The sequence below is a fragment of the Solanum stenotomum genome, chromosome 10 (genome assembly GCF_019186545.1).
Source record: "Solanum stenotomum isolate F172 chromosome 10, ASM1918654v1, whole genome shotgun sequence".
NCBI lineage: Eukaryota > Viridiplantae > Streptophyta > Magnoliopsida > Solanales > Solanaceae > Solanum > Solanum stenotomum.
In genome coordinates, this window is record NC_064291.1 from 53,614,465 (window position 1) to 53,638,017 (window position 23,553).

Consider the following 23,553-nt stretch of genomic DNA (forward strand, 5'->3'; position numbering starts at 1 on the left):
TCGAGAATATTAACGAGCTCATACATGCAGGATCCCCAGGCCCCACCCCATCCCTTCCTTCATGATAATTACCTGTAATTAATTATCACACTCAATCACAAGGCGCAAATTAGATTTGACTCTATGAAATTAGTTCTCACTGATTATGTCGTTCATATTCTATATTATGAAGACTCGTCATAAAACAAGTTTTATACTAGTTGTCAGTCTACCTTAACTCTCTTCTTTTATTCAAATTTGAGATCGATAATATAAACAAGCTCACACAAACGATACTTTTTAAATTTCCTCTCCTTAATGATATTTTCTTCAAAATATCAACAAAAGGATAATCAAATTAAATAGTTCCTTATCCTTTTGTTTTATTAATCAAACTTTCGAGTGATTGTGATTGGAAAAGTTAAAAAGACATCGACCATGTGGACAAGACTAGAAATCATATCTAAAATGTAATGGTCCTATATATATGTTGTGTGAATTCGATAAAAAGTATGATTTCATGTGTTTAATTTTACATGTAATAAAACACTGAATTTAGGTGACATGTCCTTTTGCCAACTCCGTTCAAACTTGTACTTTAACTATGAGTATTAAAATGTCTCTTCAATTCACACCAAAGAATCTAACAACCAATTAATTAAATTTATGAGACTCCTACGTTTGGTGCTTCAATTATTATTGCATTATCATATATATATGGTACTTTTGGTCTTCTAATTATTAAAGAAATTCGATTTTAGTTCATGTGATATTTGATCGTGCATATTTGATTTTCAGTTCATTGAAATGTATATGTAATATTTGATTATTTTAGAATTATATATATTATTATCAAATATAAATTAATTGTATAAATTTAATATATCACATGCATAATTAAATGGTAGACCATTGAACTTAATAATGATGTTAAATTTTTGAATTAAAAGTAAACCATTCAATTGATTAAGGATTTAATATGCTATATCATATATCAAAGAGACTAAAAGAAAAAACAAATAGTGATGAATGAATTGCTATTAACCAATAATAATAAAAAGACCACTGGAATAATTAATCTAGCATTTCTTCATAAATTTTAAAAAATCATCTTCAAATATTTATTTGACCATAAAATTTAATCAAATTTTCAAAATGTGATCTTCAATTATTTTCAAGTCAGATCGAATTTTAGCTTAAATATTTAAATTTCAACCTCAAAATTTATGATAGTAGTGACTAGCAATTACTCAAAGTATAATGCAAATAATTAAAAGTGTGACATATGACTATAGTATTTGGGATTTGAGAAAGTGGTGTACATTTTTCTTATTCTTGAAGCAATATACGTATTTGTATATACTTCTACAACAAGAAAATATACGTATTTCATCATACCATAAGTCAGCATTTTTATTAAAAGAAAGAATGGATCCATTCTTGAAATTAGAGGAAATTGTCAAGAACCGTACATTATTTTTTCTTGAACAAATGAAAAATATAGCCTTTTTCTTGTGTGTTGTTGAATAGGTCCTTTTTTTTTATCCCTTTTTTGGGTTAAAAGCATCTTTAATATATAACGTTTGGAATTTGGTATTACTCTAGACCCCCCTACCCCCTTCAAAACCCCCCTTTGATTATTTAGCAGCAACGATACATATTCTACACTTATAAGACTATACTTCATATGTTATTATTATTGATATAGTAATAAGTTGTTTATTATATTTGCACCATATGAACAAATACAATTTACATCTCATGAATCGAACCTGAGATGCTTGGTTTCATTGATCACTAGGCTCCATAGACAAATGCATGTTATGCAAAATGGTGCCGTGTGAGCCATTTCTTCCGAAAAATTTAATAAAATATGTATATAGAATACGTAAAACAATATAAAAATAAAATAAAATAATGATACTATTTGACATTAAGATGGTCAAGCTTCTGGATATCATTTGAAAAATAAAATTTTTAGAACCAAACCAGTGGGCCAGGACCAAAACCCGTTCCAACAAATTAAAAGAAAATAATTCATGTTTTATTAGTTTTTTTTTTGGATTCCCGGACACCTGTCGGGTACTCGTATTCAGTGGCGGATGTAGAGTGTGTCCAGGGGTCATCCGACCCCCCTCGGAAAAAAAATTACACTATATATATAAGATCATTTTTTTTTGTGTACGTGTAAATATTTAAAATTGAACCCCCTGAGCATATGTCAAAGGAGTAGCTCAATGGTTTATGGGGTTCAGGATTTCGCCTATGTTTTATTTGAACCCCCTTGATAGAATTCCTGCCTCCGCCACTGCTCGTATTGGAGCCCGACTAAATTTAGATTTGCATCGGAAAGTTCCACATTGGGGGGTAAAATGCTCTCTAATAAAGGTGACTTCGTACCCAAGGGGACTCGAACCCCACGACCTCTTGGCTAAGAGATGAAGGAGTACCTACCACCCCACCACAACCCTTGTTGGTTCATATTATATTAGTTATGTAAACACTGCACCGTTTGAAAATACTGTCAAGAGTGATTTGCCGTCCTAAATTACTTGTCATGTTTTATTTTTAAAGTTAAATTAGCTAATTAAAAAATTATACAATAAGTGTGAAGTAATTGATTATAGCTAACGTAAGATATACGAGAGTGATTTTTTTTTAAAAAATCTCTTTCTTAATATTATGGTTCTAGTGTTTAATTTATGTGTTGCCAAAAGAGATAGGGGACGAAAAATCTATGGACAACGGTTCTTTAAGTTCAATTATTAGTTTTCCAAAGTTTAAATTTTGTCGGTGGAAGTCGTTTATTAACTACTGAAAATGAAAACTTATACATATACCTCATGGCTCATGCAAAATGAAGTAATATTTTTATAAATCTATTACCAGAATATACAACAAATAAAAAAGGAAGAAAATGGAAAAATAAAAGAGGATGTTAATCTAGATATTCATTACCTACTTTTTTTTGGTTAAAGAAAATGCTTGGAACATATATATATATTGGGTAATCCTCCCGCAAAAAAAGATTCAAATGAACCCCTAGCTCTGCCCCTACTGGCACCGTTTGTTAAACTCTCACATCTTCAAAGTGCTAAAAATCATTAACGAATTTTGATTATTTGTTTTAAAAAATATCAATTACCCAAAGTATCTCTACATCATGTTGTATTAGCAAAAAAAGGAGTATAACAAGGCTAGGTCGACCTCAATACAACACAAAACCCACAGGTGAAACAATCACCAAAAGTCTTACAAACATGCGTGGACCTAGCTTGACTATTTACGTACCATAGATATCTCCCATCAATACAAGTATTGAAAATAACCATACATACCAAAGTCTAAACAAGTAGAAAGAAAGCATATAGTAGCATTTTATTTGAACGTTGCTTCACTTTTATCTCAATTAATGAATATACTACTTTCTCTATCCTAATTTATGTGGCAATCCTTTTTTTTTAGTCTCTCCTAGAAATAATATTGAAATATCCCTCATGAATCATGATGAAGTGATTTATAAATTCATTTTAGACAATAAATTTCAGTGTCATATAAATTGAAACGGAGCAAGTTCTTAGTAATGACATAAATGTTGTGTCAAAGAGATAAAAGTTTTCACCTGCCAGAGGGATTTCATTGATTGTAAAAGCAGTGTCTGTATCACCGCTGAATTTGTACGTATTGCCTAAATTTCCCTGCATATATGTCAGTCCCAATTTTGGTTCTTTTAGAAGCTTTCTTTTCAGTCTATCCACACTTACTACTTACTACTAGGGGTGTTGGATAAAAACCGATCCAAACCAAAAAATTGAATCAAACTAATAAAATAAAATTGATTTTAATTGGGTTTGATTTTAGATTTTTAAAAATTGATAGTGTTTGATTTGATTATGATTTTATTCGAAAAAATTGAAAAAATAACCGAATCGAACCGATGAATTATATACATATATTTTATTAATATATTATTTTTATAAACAACTTTAAAGATCTTATATATATTTTCATTAAAATTTCTTTATAATGTACTTATTGAAAGCAAAAATGTCCAAGATGAAAATATTTATCTTATTGATTTCATGTATATGAGTGTCTATGACAATTCTTTGTGGAACTGGAAATGTTATAGTCTCTTCCTTCTAGATCAATATAGTGAATTTTAAAGGTTATTGATAGTAAATTTAGTGATCGAAAATTCAGTAATTTAAGTCATTCTAACTATTTTTCGTTTTGAATGGATTGTTGTCACTTTTTCACATTTTGAATGAATTGTTTCTTTTATTTTTGTGTATGGTTAATAACCGAATAACCGAACCAAACCAAACAGAAACCGATAACCACCAAACCGATAAATGTATATTATATTTGGTTTGGTTTGGTTTTGATAATTTTAAAACCGATTAAGTTGATTTGATTTTGGTTTTAACCAATAACTGATCCAAACTGACCCGTGAACACCCCTAATTACTACTATTCCATAAATACCTTCTCTTTTTTTTTCTGAAAAATAAAATATCTTTCTTCCTATTTTATGTACATACAAAAAAATGTTGTTTGAACAAAAACAAAGTTTATATTTATTAGTACTAGACTAGAAGCAATTAAATAATAAACTTATATAAATGTTAAAATTGTTGCGACCAACATAATTTTTCTCTGCATTTTATGCAGTCACCTCTGGGTAAATGTATAAGAAATTCATCACCATTTTCAAAGGTATTAAAATCATATTTGGTTCTCCTTTGGAATAGAGAGGGGAAGTAATAATAGGACAGAAAAGTAAAAGAGGCTGGCATATAACAAAGAAAACAGGAAACAAAAGTAGAGTCCAGATGGGGTCAACACTGCAAAAGCCCCTCGTGTGTGTGTGTGTGTGTGTCATTGCTTTGTGGGTAAAAAACTTTAAAAAGTGTGACAGTGGTGGATCTACTCTTTCTTTTCCTTCTAACTACAGACACATCCTTCTCATCCATGTCAGTCTCTACCTATTTCTGCACTAAAATTTATCCCCCCCCCCCCCCCCCCCCCCCCCCCCCCNTGCCCCTCATCATATCTCTAATTCAATATTTTTATCTTACACATTGCCAAAAAGTGTACTCCTCATTACACAGACAGCTATATCTATTTCAACTGATGACCAAATATGAGTGCAGTATCTTTTGCTTTCTGAGGCATTGTACCATTCTACTTTTGACCTCTGTTTCAGCAATGACTAAAATATAGGACCTCTAGCAATGTAATGGCAGATACTAAATTTAACAGGGTCAAAGAAGCCAAGAAATTTTGTCATACGTGTCAACCACACAGTGTATGTATATTTTACAGACGCCAGGCCAGACGTCTGAAAGTGAGTAACCATTATATATATATCTTCCTAGAGTTCAGATTTGTCTCAATGTTAGGTCATTATCAAACTAAGCCACAATGTTTGACCAATGACCAAGACCTAGATTCCATGTGCAAATGACTCTGAAGCCAGGGGTTTGGACTTCGGCATCATCTATCATTTTCTACAGTTGCATCATATAATTCTAAAAATCATGCCTTGGTGGGAAGAGTAGGTGAGAAGTACCAACAACCCAATGAAATAATCCGAGTGCGAACAAACTAGCATGGATACCATTGTTATAAAAGAAAAAAGAGACAAAATATTTATCTTTAAAAAGAAAAATAAGTGTTAAGTGCATTTCTGATATGTGTATCCTTTGCACGTATCGATCGATATACACTGAGCTCCTAGAGGTGGTAACACACACACATATATATATACTTTTGGAAGAGAATACCTCTTAGCGCTTTTACAAGTTCTTGTTCTTCAGTTCCATGCACCAATGACAATAGAGAAGCACAAATGCCCATGCTAAGGAAAAACTGATTGGCACGTAAGTCTCAAATAACAATAGTAAACCAGCCTACTTTTTGACTAACTCAACATGAATTATAGCAGCTAAGCATCTAGGGGGAGTGAGTTTGAAATATGGCAGGACCACCACATGGATATGTTGTAGAAAAATTGAAGGAAAACAACAAATAGAATGCTATCTCTTGGAGTGTAATGCTCCTAGCTTATCATTAGGTTTCACAGAAAGTAAACATGACAGGACCACATATAATTCTGCAGAGCAACGTGATAATAATAAAATTGCTACAGAAAAATCAATCATGATTCATGTGAACAGAAAAATCAGACAAAACAATTATGAGAGTACATTTCACTGAAGGACAATTAGGTGAAAGGAAGTTGCATGATTCATTTAATTCAACAACTAAGGACACAGTGAGTGATTCTTTTGTTCTATGGAGGGCAAATGATTCAACCCCAGATGTCACTTCAACTATGAAAAAAGAATTCTGTCCATTTATGTCTTCCATGTTCTATACTACTGTAAAAGATAAAAATTCCAGATCAATTTCAAATGTGCCAACCAGAAATTGCTAATTTCTGAGTAATTAGCAAACTAGAGTAGTAGAGGAATCCAGGATATCTAAATCATGAGGAAAGGACAAAAATTCCAAGCAAGGATATATTTCACTTGCACACGTGATGAAAGATGCATGAATCTCACAATAGCCCAGACACATCCAAAAATCAAGAATTGCCATGAGAGTTGTTTTAGAGATGACCAAACAGCAATACATTATATAGGACAACATCACATGGTTCAATGAAGCAACCAGCTAGTCCCTCAAGTAGAAATTCCATGAAAGCAAACGCGCAAGAAACTGGATAGAAATTTTCCATAAACTCCTTGTCAAAATTATTATTTTTCAGAAACTTGATGACAACCACAAAACGTTCACCTAGGAACACAGATGGTCAATAACATTGGACCAATAAAACAGCTGCAAACTCCGACATATGTTTAACTTAATATCACTAGTCAACCAACAATATAAGATGGAGCCTAAATGTGCTCTATGATCAAGATAATAGAATTTAGTGGCTAAATTTCAGCTAATAGACTTTTCTGAGGAAAGATTTCACAAGTATTTGTAGTTCTTTCAAATTCTTAAAGACGCATAGTTTGAAGTTTCGGAATAAACTTGTAACGGTGAGCATTCTAGAAGAGTCCTCAGTTTATAAATAAGAACTTTCTATCCTGCGTAGAGCCGTCAATATGGACTAGGCCCATTGGGCCGGCATGGTCTAACCCCTTATTTGATGGGGCTGGGATATGATTTTTGGAGCCCATTTAAGAAAAGGGCTTTTAGCCTGGCTTGAATAAGCCTGCCGATTTGTGGGGATTGAGAAATATGGATAGGGCCGGTGTGGGCCAAATAAAAATTAATTAAAAAATAAAAATAAATAGAGTATTAAAAATAACAAGAGTCTAAACCCAAAATCTGTTTAAAGTTTGAAATATTACAATTAAATACAATTATGTTTATAAAATATGTACTATATAAAATAAAAATTCCCTAAAATTTATAGGGAATCACTACATAGGTCATAGCCTATGGAATATTGTCATAGTTTATGTGTTTTATTATGATCATTGGAAAACAATTAGGTTAAATTTAATAAATATTATAAGGATAATTTTATTTGTATATTTGATTAACAGGTAGTAACACTAACACCATGTAATATTGTCTTGTTGATATTTATGATAATATTTTTAAATTATAATTTAATTTAAAAAAATTATAAAAAAATATATTTTTAAGAAAAGAGGGCTGGCCCAGCAAAGCCCGTAGCCCACATACTTATGGGCTGGGCCAACCATTTTCTGGCCCACGTAAAAAATGGGCTAGCCCGGCCTGACCTGTCAAATTTCAAAGCCTGTATGGATTGGCCCGGATGGGGTGGGCCTGCCCATATTGACAGCTCTAATCCTGAGTTGATTATTTATAACCAAACATCTCCAATAATCAAGACAATTTGACATATCCATACAAGTGAATAGACAAATGTTTCATGTCTCGTAGCATAGCATCATAAACTTAAGTCCATTGATAATTGTCAATCAGAAATGACCTCCTGTCTCCATAAAACTCATTGCTATTGGGGTGATGACGTAGCTAGTGAGGTTCTAATCAAGGGACGTCTATAGCTGGTTGAAAACTATTTCCAGTCTACATAAAGGTCAGACATCATTGCTCTTTAATTCAAACATGTGAACCGTTGATCCTAATAGAGAATTTGGGGCCAACATAAGATAAAGTACTTGAGCTAAGAAAATTTCTGAATTCAAGGAGAAATATACTCCCTCTGTTCCAGTTTATATGACTGTATTTCCTTTTTAATTTGTTCCAAAAATTTGACTCTTTCTAAATTTGAAAATAATTTAACTTGAACTTCTTATTTTATCCTTAATGAGAGGCTTTTATAGCCACACAAATGTTATGGTATGTTAATAACCACAAGTTTCAAATGTTTTATTGTCACACAAATGATATAGAGTTATAGACTTATGGTATGTTTAAATCCAAAGTTTCAAAAGTCTTCCTTTCTTTAGTAAAATCCTTCGCAGTCAAATAGGTTCACATAGATTAAAATGTGGTCGTAATTTTTAATATGTAGGAAAAAATAAATATTTACACCTTTCCTTGTCATCAGAGGATATGCAAATTCCATGAGCATTAGGTCTATCTCATCCCTTTTCAGCACCTTCAATCAGCCTATATCATACCAACTGTCAATGGGGATCGAAACATTACCATGAAGCTAAGCTGACTTTCTATCACCCTTATAATTTCCTAAAGCCTTATGCTCTTATCACTTGTTCCGAAACTTTCATAATGTGATTTTTATGTTTTATACCACAACATTTATTATTGATTATCTCCTTTATACTTACTTATTTATCAGAACTAAATCACTCTTTTTCCACTGATTTACTGTACCACACCACCTCCTCCAATGAACTTTCAATTTGTTTTTACAGGAATACCAGCAGGCTTTTCTAACCATCATAATTTTGACGGCATTTCTTTACTTCAATAAGATTATCTGTAGTTTGAGCAGAAGTGCCCTTACTATACCACTTACATAATTTCTCACAACTGATTTCATAAAAAGAAGAGAAAAAATGATATGCCAGTAACTTAGCTTTTTTAAAAGAGAAAGGGAACTACTTGACTAATGGAAGTTCAGCTTTTTGTAACTCCTTCTTTGGGTATAAATGTAAGTGAAATTCCTTTCAGCAAAATTTGTTAGAATTGCCATAAGTCCACTCGGATTGACTTCAATCTGGGAACACAAGTCTAGACCTTTCTACTCGCTGCCTCTCCTTGAATGGACAACCTTCCATTCATTTCTCAATCAGAACGTACCACAAAATAGAGGCAAAACAGTTAACAATATAACTAGAAGAAACCCCAGGATATAACAAAGTATTGAAGTGACAGGTTTAATAGGTTTATACAAGCCCTTATAATCTTACATTTAGTTTTAAGACTTTAAGTTGACAATAACTTGTCAATACCAACAGGCAAGCACAAATGAAAAAGGAAGAGAAGTTCCTTACTCCCGCTAATCAGTTTTTTTTTTTTCAATGATAGCTAAAAGCCTAAAACCTACGAGAACTACATTTAGTTACTAGAACTTGTTTTCCTAACCTTAACCAGTCACAGAGTTTTATTAGATGGGCAGCTTAATTTGTTGATTAAGTTTCTTTTTTATAAGATAAACAATTTTAATGATGTGGGAGAAGTCCCACACACAATCCATATACCAAAAAGTAGAGAAACTAATTTGGCACTGCTATCCAGAAAATATATGCATCACATACTCGCAGATAATAAATTTTCTGAAAGCATATTTCTAGAACATATTAATATCACGTGGTGGAGTACTTAATTTGACAAAACAAACAAATCAAGAGATAAGCTATTACCAACTAGTTTATCATCTACAAATGTCAATCCAAAATCTTTCATCTTGTGCTTTCGTAAAACAAAAGTATAATGAAGTTATGTAGATATCAGCAAACTAAAAATAGAGAGCAATAACAATCATAATTCATGATTCATAAATAGATTCCAGCTCCTTTCATCCATATCTAGAATTCTGATAAGTTAGGATTGCAAGAACACATGCATGATGTGCACTATTTGAATGCAATTGCATTGATTCAAACAAGCATGAATAAATAACACTATTGAAGCTAATTGTCTTCATGATAGTTCCACACAACACAGTAAAACTTAACATAACACGAAAAAATGAAACAAATTGCTAAAATTTATCTTAATTTTTACGTCCAAAATCACGAACCAGAAAGGACTAAAGCTTACAACTTTGCCAACTCAAGAATGAGGTCAGTGTCACTGGTAGTTCTAGAAACCAGAGCAAAGCAATATACAACAAAATCAACTACTATTTCGCCTCAATCCCTAACTAGTCGGGGCCATCTATATGAATTCTCAACATCCATTTCAATCTTTGAATCTGTTTTATTCTAATACTCAATAATTTATCTTTTAACAAAGCAAAGCACAATGAGAGACACAAAAACTTGCTCCCGAAACTAATTAGAGCTGGCTATATGAATCCAAAGTATCATTTTATACTCAATAATTTGTCTTTTTTTAACACATTAAAGCATTAAAAGAGATATATATCAAAACATATTTCATTCATATCAATTCTACATCAACAATCACAACCAATAAGGAATAAAGCTTACAACTTTGTCATTTGAAGAATGAGGTCAGTGTCACATAATTGAAAATCTGAAACACAAACAATCCTTCGAGAATACCCAACAGTACACCAGCAATAACATCGAATACGAAATGCCGTCCAAGAAGTACCCTGGAACACGACGTGGTTGCGGCCCATCCGATCACAATAAGCATCAAATAATCCACAATTAAATCATATTGAAGCTGAATCAAAACATCCCGAATGAAATCGGATGTTAGATAAAAGAGAGTAGCAATCATGGAAACTCTGGATGAATGTCCACTGGGAAAGGACCAATGGTCGACGGCAAAGGAGAGAAACATGTTTTTGTTGTAAACGGGTCGGGGCCTCCGAATAAGGTGTTTTAGGGGTCCGATTACGATAAGGTCAAGGATGCCACCGAGGAGTAAATTGATTAAGAAGATGTTGGAATTTTTGCTATCGGAGAAAGCGAGAGGGTAAAGGAGTAGTGAGAGGACTAAAGGGAAGAAGAGGAAACCGTCGCCGGAGATCTCTAGGGTTTTGAGGAAATAGTAAGGGAGAATAGGGTGAGTTAGAGTGTAAAGACGGAGGGAGATGGCGGTATCAAAATCGACTATGCGGCGGAGCAAAGACGGCGCCGGCACCGGCGACGGAGGTGATGACTTGGATACCATTGTTTCAGTTTGTGTGAGTAGAAACCAACTGATTTGTGGAAATGACAGAAATTCGTTAAAATTAAAGCCCAACAGTGAGTACTAACACAATGGAATAAAATTCACAAAATAGCCATTTCGATCTTTATAATTGTAAACCACTCTCTCTCCGTACATTTTTACTTACCTTATTTCGCTAATTTAACTAATTTTTAAAATTACGTTATATTAGTTTAATTTAATATTTTAAATTTAAATACTATAGTATAAGTTGTAATTCCTCTCGTATTATTATAATGAAAAAATATATCTTATAATATAGGTCAAATCATGCAATTTAACTCATGAAAAAAATAAAACATTACGAGTAAAATTGTACGAAAATAGTCATTACTATAGAGTTTAACGATTGAAAGTGGTTATCCCATGCTATTACTACAAGAATAATAGAGTTTATAAGTAGGAAAATTAGTAAGTGTAGAATGGGTTTTATTTGGTGGGTATAAATATCTATTAAAAAGGTTGAAGTGGACATAAATCAACCAAATAGCTTGGGTTCATCTCATATCAACTCCCAAGAGAGTTTCATAAACTAAAAAGAAAAATATGATTTTTAATGCATGATATAATTTGCTTACTTTGTATTGTTCAAAACTTTACTTTTTAGCAACTTGTGTATATCACTAAATTGAGCTAGAAATTAAATAATTTTTAGTTGGACAAATTTGATTATGACTAATTCCTCAATTTATCTAAGATCAAAGCAATTCTAGCTCAAAATTTAGGTGGGATAGAATGGTTTGTTGGGTCTAAGATTGGGTCATGACCCAAACAACATGACCAAACCAGTCCATTTAACACTTGAAATGAAGTTGGAACAATATGGGCTGATCCATAATCAGGCAAAGAAGTCATGGAAAGCCCAAGATTTTCCAAGAAAACTCATATAACGATCAGATACAAATTCGATCGAACTCAATAGTTTAATTCAAATTATGTATATATCTTCAATATCACTTGAAGTCTTGAATGTGTACAAAACTACAATTTATTTAATATAGAACCCAATAACTTAAGAATATTAGAATTCAGAACCCATAAACTTCAAATCTTGACTTCAACTCTGTTTAAAATGATGAGTAAAATACTTACGTACTAACGGTGTAATACTTAAAACATTTTTTCAAAAGTTATATGAGCTTAAAATTCTCAGGTTTATGGTCAAAATCAAAATGATTAGAGATGATCATTAGGCTGTCCAAAAAAAACAAAGTTTAAATCTCCCACTAAGAGAAAAAATAAAATAGTTAGAGAAATTAAACCATAGTTATAATGATTGTTGACCATAAAATAAGAAACAAATACATCACACATGGTATCAATAATTCTTCTTATAACTTTAGAAGGTGGAAACATTTAATCGTGCCAACAAAAAGTTCCCAAAGATGGAAAAAATAAATATTCGAAACGGCTTAAGTGATGATTTGTTTCTCATTATAGGCAAATGACACTCACTTTTTCTTTGATCCAAAATGACCAAATCTAACAAATTCTGCAAAGTTTTCAAACTTGTAGATACTATAATCATATTGTTGAAAATAGTAATACTAGCATTATATTCTGAGATATCTTTATTTATTTTTGGACACGATTGTATAGCAAGTTTCCAAAGGTTTCAAACGTTTGGACACTATAATCATGTTGTCGAAATAACTCCATAAATAGCTATAGTTTAGAGCGTAATTATAAAATGTTACTATAGTTATTGTATCTTTTGTTAGGTAATGCTTGTCCAGTTGGATATGATGTTGTCTTTGTTTGGTAACGCTTGTCCAAATAATTTACCTTCAATATGGGACTTTTTTATGCTAGTCCAGATTTAGTTGGACCTCCGATATAACTATCATACACTAAGTCCGAAAAAAAAAGAAGTTTGAACTTTTTTTCACTATTCCTTTCTTGAAGATGATCAAAAAGTATTGGCAAGTTAGTAATGAGAAAATCAGGTAGCTAGCTATCTGCTTTGATGTTGAGTTAATTTTTGTGACAGTGAAAATTAAATTTTTGCTGCCAATTAATTTTTTTTAAATATAAGTTGTCTGCCATACTGCCCAATTTATTAATGAAAGCACAATTAAAATAATACAAGCATTTAATAGACAAAGATGGTAAGTATTTGGTAACATTTAAGTTCACATTTGAATAATAACTATTCCAAAAAAAATGCAATGACAACACCGTGGCTCTTAGGTTGTCTACAAATTTGAATTTGAATTATATTAAATTATCATTAATAAACTAATCATAAGTCCATACACATATAATTAAATAAGTTATCAACAATTTGATCATCTTTTAAAATTTCAAGTAGCCCTTTTCTCAACCAAATAATATTGATTTGCATTCGATATTTATACTAAACTAAGTTAAAAATTAATGTGATGATATATATTATTGAACCATGATTAAACAATGAAATATGTATATGATAGAAAAATATCATACATTCATTGAATTAGCGTAAACACCAGACAAATAATTAGGTTTTGGATTGGTGTTAAGATAAATTAGTATCATGTTCATACCACTAATTAACCATTAGGCTTCAACTACAAATAACTTTCCCACCTCGAAAACAATGCAAAATTTCAAAAGATATTGATATATTATCTTTGATATAATATGCACGTCCATTTAATTCAATTTGGACTGGTAATTATTTTTATTATTTATATAAAAACAAGCTACACAGTTATCATTGTTCTGTATTTCTGTTATATACATTTGTCTCAAATAAATACTCTCTATATAAAACAGAAATAATTAAATGAAGGACATAATTCACTAGTCACAAGTTACAAATCAGATAAATTTCTGCAATATACGATCAATAATTGTTAATTATTAATTATTGCAGGTGGCTGGATTATTTTTATTTTTTTGAAAAAATAGGGACCATAAAAATGATGACTTTGTAACATTTTTTGTGATACTGCCAAGGAACAATTGATGTATTTTGCATGTTATTTAAAAACGTGAAGAAGGAAACAAATATTATAATTAAGAAAATACTGGGTCAGGGAGGTGGGGGCAAAACTAAAAAAAAAACAAAAGGGAGAAAATAAATGAAATAAATGCATTGTTCTTTATAAAATATATGCATTAATTTGTTGTACTGAACTATAGTTTTGGAAGTTGTTGTTTAGTCAATTTCAACATGAAGGCTGGTTGAGGCTTAAAAATATCATATGATTATTACTCTACTTCTAGCTAGTTATAACCCTAGCTAGATCTATGAATTTAATCTGTTTATCACCCCAATGAATATTCTGTGGATATGGTTGTTGCATCATACTCGACTCCAGCAAAGTCTGAATTTAAAGTTTATAAACTCATATTAGTAATCATGCATATGTAGTTCTAGCCTGCTCGCCCCTATTTTGTAAGATGTAATTTTATTTGTGGCTCAACTTGATTCGATAAGTTTATACATGTGATGAATGTCTTTTTTACTAATAATATTTTTTCGAAAATGAAAATGCAATGAACTATAGTAATTTCACTGCATGTTATTATCCAATGTATATATGGATGCATTTAGTTTATTGTGCTGGCCTTGTATATATATATAGAGGTAGATGAGATTTAGAGAGCTGGCTATATATATGTAGCATTTAGCATGCAAAATGCAATGGTTGAATAATATTCAAAGTACCATTATTTATTTACTAGTTGTGCTTGTGTAAAAAAACTGATAATCAAGAAGGAAAATAAAACATCAATTTATGTCGATTTGTCCCCTCCCTACCTCCCATATATACCCCTCCATGCTTTTTTCCCATCAATTTTACTACTCCCTTTATCCCAATTTATGTGACACTTTTCGAATTTTGAAATTCAAACAAGTCTATTTTTTATCATAATTTTTTCATATATCTTTTAAATATTTTGAATTGTCAATTATTGTGACTTATGGTACTTTTTACATACTTAACAAATATATAAATTTCATTTCAAAAATTTGAAGATTCCGATGCATGCGCAAATTCCTAGTCAAATTAAATTGTTTGACTCTCGAAAAATGAAAAGTGCCACATAAATTGGGACAGGGGAATAGTATTTTACATTTGTTGTTTCCCCTCAGTCATAAGTAATGGGAAACAAGACAAATTTATTTTTGAACTTATCTCAAAAAGCCAGTTACACATTTAAACTATATATATATCATGACGACCTATTAAACATCTTTATCATTCAAAAGTAAATTTATTTGCCCACTTTCTTTACTCTCCTCGCATTTTTATTCCCCCACTTCCATTTTTACTAAATGTGTGAATAAAGTATCACATGAGGCAACAATATCGAATTTTAGGAAAATTTTGTTGATTTGGCTCAAAGCAAAAAAATATAACATATGATAAGATTATTTTTAGGCTGATTTATAAAAATTTTCAGATATCCCTGACTACGTACTCTGCCTCACCATATCGTATTTGCGTATGTTAAGCATAAATACATTTGCAATACTTTCTACTTATTCGTCAAACAAACAAAAAAAGTAAGAAAATCAAATATTTTTCGAAACAATATCTTTCAAACCATATACACCCTTAGAAGTTTTTTCCATCCACTCTCTACACAACTTATCGCGTGTTTTCACTAATCTTATTTTATTTTATTGATTAAAGTGTCTACGTTTAAATTTTGAATTAGGCTTAATCCTAACATAACTTTAATAAATAAAAAAGGAAACTTTATCTTATATTCCTTCTACTTACTTTCTTGGTAAAAATGTTAGTCATTTGAACGTAATCATATATATGTACTACTAACTGCCTTTTGCTATTAAATAAAAACTATAGAATATACCCAACAAAGTTATGGGGGTTCCAAAAATAAATGCATTGGTGATTGAAGAGTACTCAGAAATGTTGAACAAAATGGGAAAAAAAGATGAAAGTAAAGGTTAAAAAAGGTAAAAAGTGAAAGTCTAGGGGGTCGAAATTGAAGCACGCCAAGTTTCATTTTAGTAATTTAACACCATTCCCGGGGATCCAATGGATTCTACAGGCGTGAGTCCAAAGACCCTTATCTCAGATAGGGACGTCGGGGCAGATCTAGAGTATCGTCTACGTACTATAAATTCACGTAAATTTAATGTTCAAATTATAGCTTGAGATTGTTGTAGAAATTCATAAATTTTGAGAGAATATATGATTGAAGTTGAAGAAAGTAATATCTACGTATTAGCTACTCCCTCCGTCAACTATATATATTAATTAAAAATAAACGTTTACTTGTACTTATTCAGTTTGGAAAATTAAGAGATAATTTACCACTTTATACACATTTTACCCTTATTATTAACTATAGTCATTTTCAACACATTTTCTAAAAAATTGAATTTATTTAAAGATAATATAGTGAAATTATTATTATATTTATTGCTCCTTAAAGTTGTACTATTAAGGCAATATTGAACCAGTAAAAATAGACGAAGGTGTTCCAATCGCTATGGACTATGTTAAAAATAAATGTCTAAGTTGAAATCAGAAAAAATATATTTTCAAATATTTAATTTAGTTGAATTTGTATTTTGAGCATGATCAAGTTGAACCAATTTTGTTCCCAATGGGGAATCATTTTCTCCTTTTCATCTTGAAAATTTTCTTCAAAGACAAGAAACTTTTCTTTTATGAAATATAAAAGAAAAGTTCAAGATTCCATAAATTATAAAGATATATATTCTAACTTTTCAGAAAATTACAAGAAACATGAGAATAAGATACATATAGAAAGAAAAGTCGTCTATATGGTGAAAAAGAGAACACGATGCATTTTCCAACAATAGATAATAGCAAAATTTTCAATTTTCTTGTGGTTCTCATATTATTCTGGTGATTTATATTCATATATAACTAGCTCTATATGGTGTGTGAATTTGTTATATACATTATCTATTAGGGGAAAAAATGGTTGATATTGGCATTTGAGGAATTGTATAAATCAATGTTGTCCCCTTTTAAGTGAAAATATGGACCACTCTCCCAATTATAAAACACCAAACTTCGCGTATAGTGACATGTTACCTTACTGTTACTACCTCATGATTTACCTACGAATCAACTGAATTCAGTAACTTTAATCGGAATTATATATATTTAAAATTTAAAACTTAAAAACTCAATATTATGAATTTGAAATTTAAAACTTAAAAACTCAATTTTATGAATTTGACTTCGACAGACTATATGTGAAATAATAACATAATCAATATAATCTTTTTCAGAAAAAATAGTGTACGCAGACTTTATCCTTATCTTAAGCTTATAGATAAAATGTGTGGTGAATAGTTTAAAATTCAGAGCTTTTTGGAGGCTTTCTTTGACAGCTTCCATTCTCTTTCTATTCTTCTATTTTATCCCTTCTCTCACATGTTTCACTTCAAACTTCCATAAAAAAAAGATTCCACCCTGCTTAATTCCATTTTATTTATTTTTAAACAAAACCCTCTCTTGTAATTTGTGAATGTAATTCAAAATTAGAGATAATGTAAAGTCAAGTATACCCTCTATCCTGCAGGGCTATTACAAAAATCCCAGGAGTGTTAAAAATTATTTGAACCTGTCTTTATAATATGAGTCATCCTCGGTAATAATATTTTATTATAATAATGAAGATTTTTTAAAATAAAATTGGACATTCATATTATGTTATTTATATATTATATTTATATTTGCATCTTATTATAATAATAGAAAAGAACAGTGGAACAAACGACAATGTTATAGAGAAATTTGATTGTAAATACAGTATCATCATATGTGCATATTTTATTAAATCGTGGTTAAGAATTGCATATTTTCACTTCATTAAAACTGTAAGATGATGTAATAGTATATCGTACATATTCGATGTAGATAAGTTTCTATCATTTAAACTTTTTTTTTCGAAAAATTATGGTATGTAACTTTACTACCCTCTTTCCAGCAGGGTTATTACAGCAGGAGTGTGAAAAATTATTTGAACCCATCTTTATAATACGAGTCATCCTCGATAATAATATTATTATAATTAAGATTTTTTTTAAAAAAAATGGACATTCGTATTATGTTATTTATATATTATATCTATATTTGCATCTTGTTTTAATAATAAAAAGGAATATTGAAACAAGCAACAAGCATTATAGAGAAATTTGATTATAAATACATTATATGTGCATATTTTACTAAATCATGATTAAGAATTGCATATTTTCACTTCATTAAAATGGTAAGATAATGTCATATATTGTAAATATTCGGTGTAGATAAGTTTTTATCATTTAATCTTTTCTTATCGAAAAATTACGCTATGTAAAATTGTAGATAAGTTAAATTTCTTGATATTTATGTATACATATTATATGTTAAATTCCTTTGGGATATCTGTGCGTGTGCTTCTTATATTGCCTATTTCAAATTCATATCGTAAAAGTTGACACTTTGCTTTCGTTTGGCCGTTGATTTTGAAGTTGAAATTTGTAAATTTTGAGTTATTATAGTTTGAGATTATATTGTATTTTACTTAACGTAACTTTTGTTAGTGAAAATAAAATTTCTTCCAAAATTGGTCAAAAACTTCAAAATATTTTAAAGACAAATTTTCAAAATCTGATTCAAAATCTTTGATCAACGTTAGTTTCACAACCCTGCTCATCCCTATTAAAGTGGACCGTTTATAACAAACAAGTGGAAATAACACACCCCACAGAATCATATTCTAACTATATAAAAGAACAAATTTTCTTGAGGAAGTTATCTTCAAAAATAAATCGAACTTTTCTAAAATAGCCTAGAGGAAGAAAACGAGTTACATTTCCATTTTAGTGAATTAGTTTATAGTTGAAACTTCAGTCTTACCAAATAACACATGATCAATAACAGAAAAATTCCTTATTGTTATTTTGCTTTGTTTACAAGGGAGAATAAAGATGAAAGGTAAAACATTTAAAAGTTAGCTACATTAAGACAATAATAATTTGTTTAAATAACTGTCTGCCTACTTTAGGCAAATTATGACAATTTACTTAAAAAGGACAGTGTGATGCACAATAAACATTCCGTGTTAGTAGGGTTCAGGGAAGAAAGAGTGTGATGTATATAGTTTATCCTAATGCAGATATTAATAATTATTTCCACAACTCAATCATTGACCTATAGGTCACATAGAGACACTTTTCCTATTGTTCTAACTAAAAAACATACGATTATATTAAAAATAAAAATAAAGATGAGGATCGTAAAATTTAATCATCGACTTAACTTGTAGCAAGAACAAACGAAAAAAAATAATATTCCCATTGATGTGCACAATAGATACTAAAGCTAGAGTATGGATCGATAAAGAATCACAATTTTCAGTTATCGCATTCATATATTTATCTTTACTACACATTGAATAAAGAATAAAATAAGATTTTTTATTTAACAGAATCCACAAATTACATAATAATTATTGTTTGGGCTTGGGACTTCCATGTTGGAGGTCTCAAGTTCGAAACCCCTTNAAATAATATTCCCATTGATGTGCACAATAGATACTAAAGCTAGAGTATGGATCGATAAAGAATCACAATTTTCAGTTATCACATTCAGATATTTATCTTTACTACACATTGAATAAAGAATAAAATAAAAATTTTTACTTAACAGAATCCACAAATTACATAATAATTACTGTTATAAAATGATTATCTTTGCGATATTATTAAATTCTTTCGATATCCTATTTCATTTTATAGTTAGTACGTTTTATGAACCGTTACAATAGTATTTGTTTTTTTTCTAGGTAGATATATATTTACGACATTTATATGGTATCTTTATATTTTTAGTCGTTGAACATTGCAACTAGACCTATATATATCAGAGAAAACAAATTTTGAGTTAAAATTTTGATTTGGAAAAAGAGGACCCAAAATATGATTACATTACAAGTAGTTTGAGAACACCAAAATCAAATGGATTTGAAAGATCTCGTATGATTACATATTAATAATTACTATTGGTAAATTAGTGTACAAATGTATCATGATGATTAATGCGTGATTTTCGTGGCTCAAAATCTTTAATTTGGCGGTTTCAACAAATCATTTCTACTAATTATATTTCTATAGTTAGAAAAAAAGAGATTATCATTGTATTTTCAAAATAGTGTATTAAAAAGTAACGTTTTAAAATTAATGTATCATTAATTGGATCAAATTATTTTTCTGCTATATTTGGTCAACTGTACTGTTCAAATTCAGTAAAGAGTCTTGATCGGGTATAAAATACGATCTTTTTTTATGTATATTAAATATTACAATAATATTTAGTATAGTCCCACAAATGAGTAGAATATAAGGTGTACCAAATTTTATAAAATAAAAATATTATTTTCGAAACATTCTCAACTCGATTATTTCGCGATGGATAAAACCAAAACATAAAAATCATACATAGTAACTCTGGGTTTTTTCAAAAACCCAATTTTCAAGTACATTCATGAATATGGGATAACGTTTTGTACATTTGACAATTGACATCATTGTAATAGAAGAAAAAAAAATGCTTCCATTTCAAGAGTGTTTTATTTTTTAAAATGTAATGATACCTTTACTTAAAAATCAACAAAGAATTTTTCTTTTTAAACTTATAGCTCAATTATCATGAAAACAAAACCATACAAAATCTATTGGCATTTATGAAAATCTTAATTTTATATTAAAATCTTTTGTTCGCAAGTAAAAAAGAAATAATCGTCTATAATAACAATTACAATAACATCAAAATCAATGTAATCTCATGAGTAAGGTACAAAAGAGAAGAAAGATAGAATATAAGTAAATCTTATTATAGTATTATTCCACAAGTCAAACAATTAAACAAAAAGGATAAAAAGTACAAATTTATTTATTTTTTCAAACCAAAAATATAAAATAAAAATAACCCGACCAAAGAAACAATTTGACCGTATGACAAATAACAGAATATTTTGATTTATACACAAAAGTAGGACCCTATAAAAAGTTGCTACTTTTTATCAAATCTTTCTCAATATCACTACTCATTTATTAATTTTGTTCTTGCTCTTCATCTACCTTTATGAAATATAATTATATACAGACACAAAAATGTATCCCATTTATGTAATTACCTCTCCCTCACAAGGGTATTACCGTCATTTCACACCTCTCCCCCCTTGACCGTCTTCATCACTCTCTCCTCTGTCATTTTTATATCGCGCCATGTCCCTTCCATTTCCATTTTCCTTCTCAGAACTCAAAAAGAGAAAGAAAAAAAATTAGTATAAATTTTTACTAAAAATGCAATTTTTATTTACATTTATAATATAGTTTCAAGATTGAACAGTTTTGGTTGAGAACAGAGAAGGTGAATTTTTGTTTTGTTTTTTGATTTGAGCTTTGTCGTCGTTAATGGCGACTGGTTGGGTGAAATCATGGCAATGTAAGTCAAGAGCTTTAGACGACGTCGTTAACAATCACCACCATCAATATCACATCTTACCCAACTCAGCTAGTTGCAAAAATGGAGTCAAAAGCCTCAAAGATGTAGTGGAAAACACCAAAAATGGAAAACCCAGAAAGAAAAAACCGTCGCGGCAGCCGGAGCAGCAGTTATCGAAACCACAGGGACCCGGTTCGAGAGGAGGATCCGAACCCGGTTTGAATAGGGAGAAATCTCGAGCGAGTACCTCCACGAGACTATCACGTGCGGCGAAGACGGATTCGTTCTTCCCGGCGTTAACTGAGTTACCGGAAGGTCACCCATCGCGAAATGTAGTCGGGATAATTTTTCAGACGAGTTGGTCTCCGAAGGTTTTTTCGGGTCGGGTTGAAATGGTTTTCAAAGTTCAGAATCTGCCCCGGACTGTGACCCGGTTTGAGGAGTATAGAGAGGTTGTGAAGTCTAGAGCCGGAAACGGCGGTGAATCGGCGGCTGAAAAGGGTGGCGAGGACCATGCACGTTGCGTTGCGGATGGGAATGAGGTGATGAGGTTTTACTGCCTGGGACCCACTAACGGCGGCGCGTACGAAACTGGAAACAGCGCGTGGACGTTTTCAGCCGGGAAAGGAGCGGCGCTGTGTACGTATTCCGGCAGCGGCGCGGCCCATGAGAATGCCGGCGGAGGGAGAGGAAGACGGGCTATGCTGGTTTGTCGGGTCATTGCGGGTCGGGTCTGTAAACAACTCGGATTCGATTCGTTGATTGAAGGCCGAGTTGGATATGACTCCGTTAGTGGAGATAACGGCGAGTTATTAGTATTTGATTCACGTGCCGTTTTACCATGTTTTCTTATTATCTACAAATTGTAAAAAAAAAAAAAATTAAAAAAAGTATTGGCTTTAAAATATCTCCAATTTTTATTTCATTTTTCTGGTTTTCCACTAGTAGTTATATCTTTTTTATTTAAATATTTTTGGGCTTTGTAATTATGCAATATTGGGTATAAATACTTTCTTTGATCTTTTATTGTGCATGTCATCATATATTTCACACTTTGGAATTTCATTTTTGTACTAAACCTGAATTTATTGTCACAGAGGTGTACTTTCCATTCAAATTTGAAAAAACTTTTGCATGTCGTATCAAGTACTTAATATGCTCAATACGTCATAAGATTTCAGGCTCGGTGTATAGTAAAAGGAGATGTCATATTTTATCTGAGTATAGGCTCGGTGTATAGTAAAAGGAGATGTCATATTTTATCTGATTATACTCTTTATAGTACCTGCAAAAGTTTTTTCAATATTTGAGTCGAAAATGTCTAATAGAAATTCTTCATATGTGTGTACTAAGCCAATTTATATATTTAAACATGTGCTTAATCATAATGATTAGGACTTGGGTTAAATGGGGTCTAGTGTTAATTACACATGATTCGTTCCAAAATATTGGGTATAGAAAAGACAGAACTAAAATCCACACTCAGAGCTGTCGTTCAATTTTCAACTAACACCATATAAACTTTTAAATTCCAAAATTAATTTTTTTAATAAAAAGGCAAATTGTAACAAAGTTTATGGCTTCTATAACTAATATAAAAAGAGATGAAAGCTAGTGGTTATGATGTCAAGTAATTTTCAAGGAAAAAAGTTTGCTTGTTGATCAAAGTTGTTAATATTAGGATATTGATTTGATTGCTTCTTAGGATGTTTGTTTGGTGGCCTTAATGAAAACAATGTTCAAATTGCTATAAATTAGACATTTCAACTACAAATCGTTATGATTAAGTAAATTTTCTTATAAAATTTCGTTC

At 30.8% G+C, this 23,553-nt stretch overlaps 2 protein-coding genes across 2 annotated transcripts; one reads left to right on the plus strand and one right to left on the minus strand.

Moving 5' to 3' along the window:
• Positions 1-10,550: 10,550 nt before the first annotated feature.
• On the minus strand, positions 10,551-11,343 carry LOC125878456 (probable lipid phosphate phosphatase beta). Its single transcript, XM_049559714.1, has one exon. The coding sequence runs from the start codon at positions 11,266-11,268 to the stop codon at positions 10,621-10,623; it is 648 nt and encodes a 215-aa protein (XP_049415671.1). The 5' UTR covers positions 11,269-11,343; the 3' UTR covers positions 10,551-10,620.
• A 10,172-nt stretch (positions 11,344-21,515) lies between these two features.
• On the plus strand, positions 21,516-22,746 carry LOC125878451 (uncharacterized). The gene has a single exon (XM_049559708.1). The coding sequence runs from the start codon at positions 21,710-21,712 to the stop codon at positions 22,607-22,609; it is 900 nt and encodes a 299-aa protein (XP_049415665.1). The 5' UTR covers positions 21,516-21,709; the 3' UTR covers positions 22,610-22,746.
• Positions 22,747-23,553: the final 807 nt, after the last annotated feature.

Excerpts from the sequence above, each read along its gene's own strand:
- LOC125878456 (XM_049559714.1), bottom strand. The coding sequence starts at position 11,268 with ATGGTATCCAAGTCATCACCTCCGTCGCCGGTGCCGGCGCCGTCTTTG.
- LOC125878451 (XM_049559708.1), top strand. The coding sequence starts at position 21,710 with ATGGCGACTGGTTGGGTGAAATCATGGCAATGTAAGTCAAGAGCTTTA.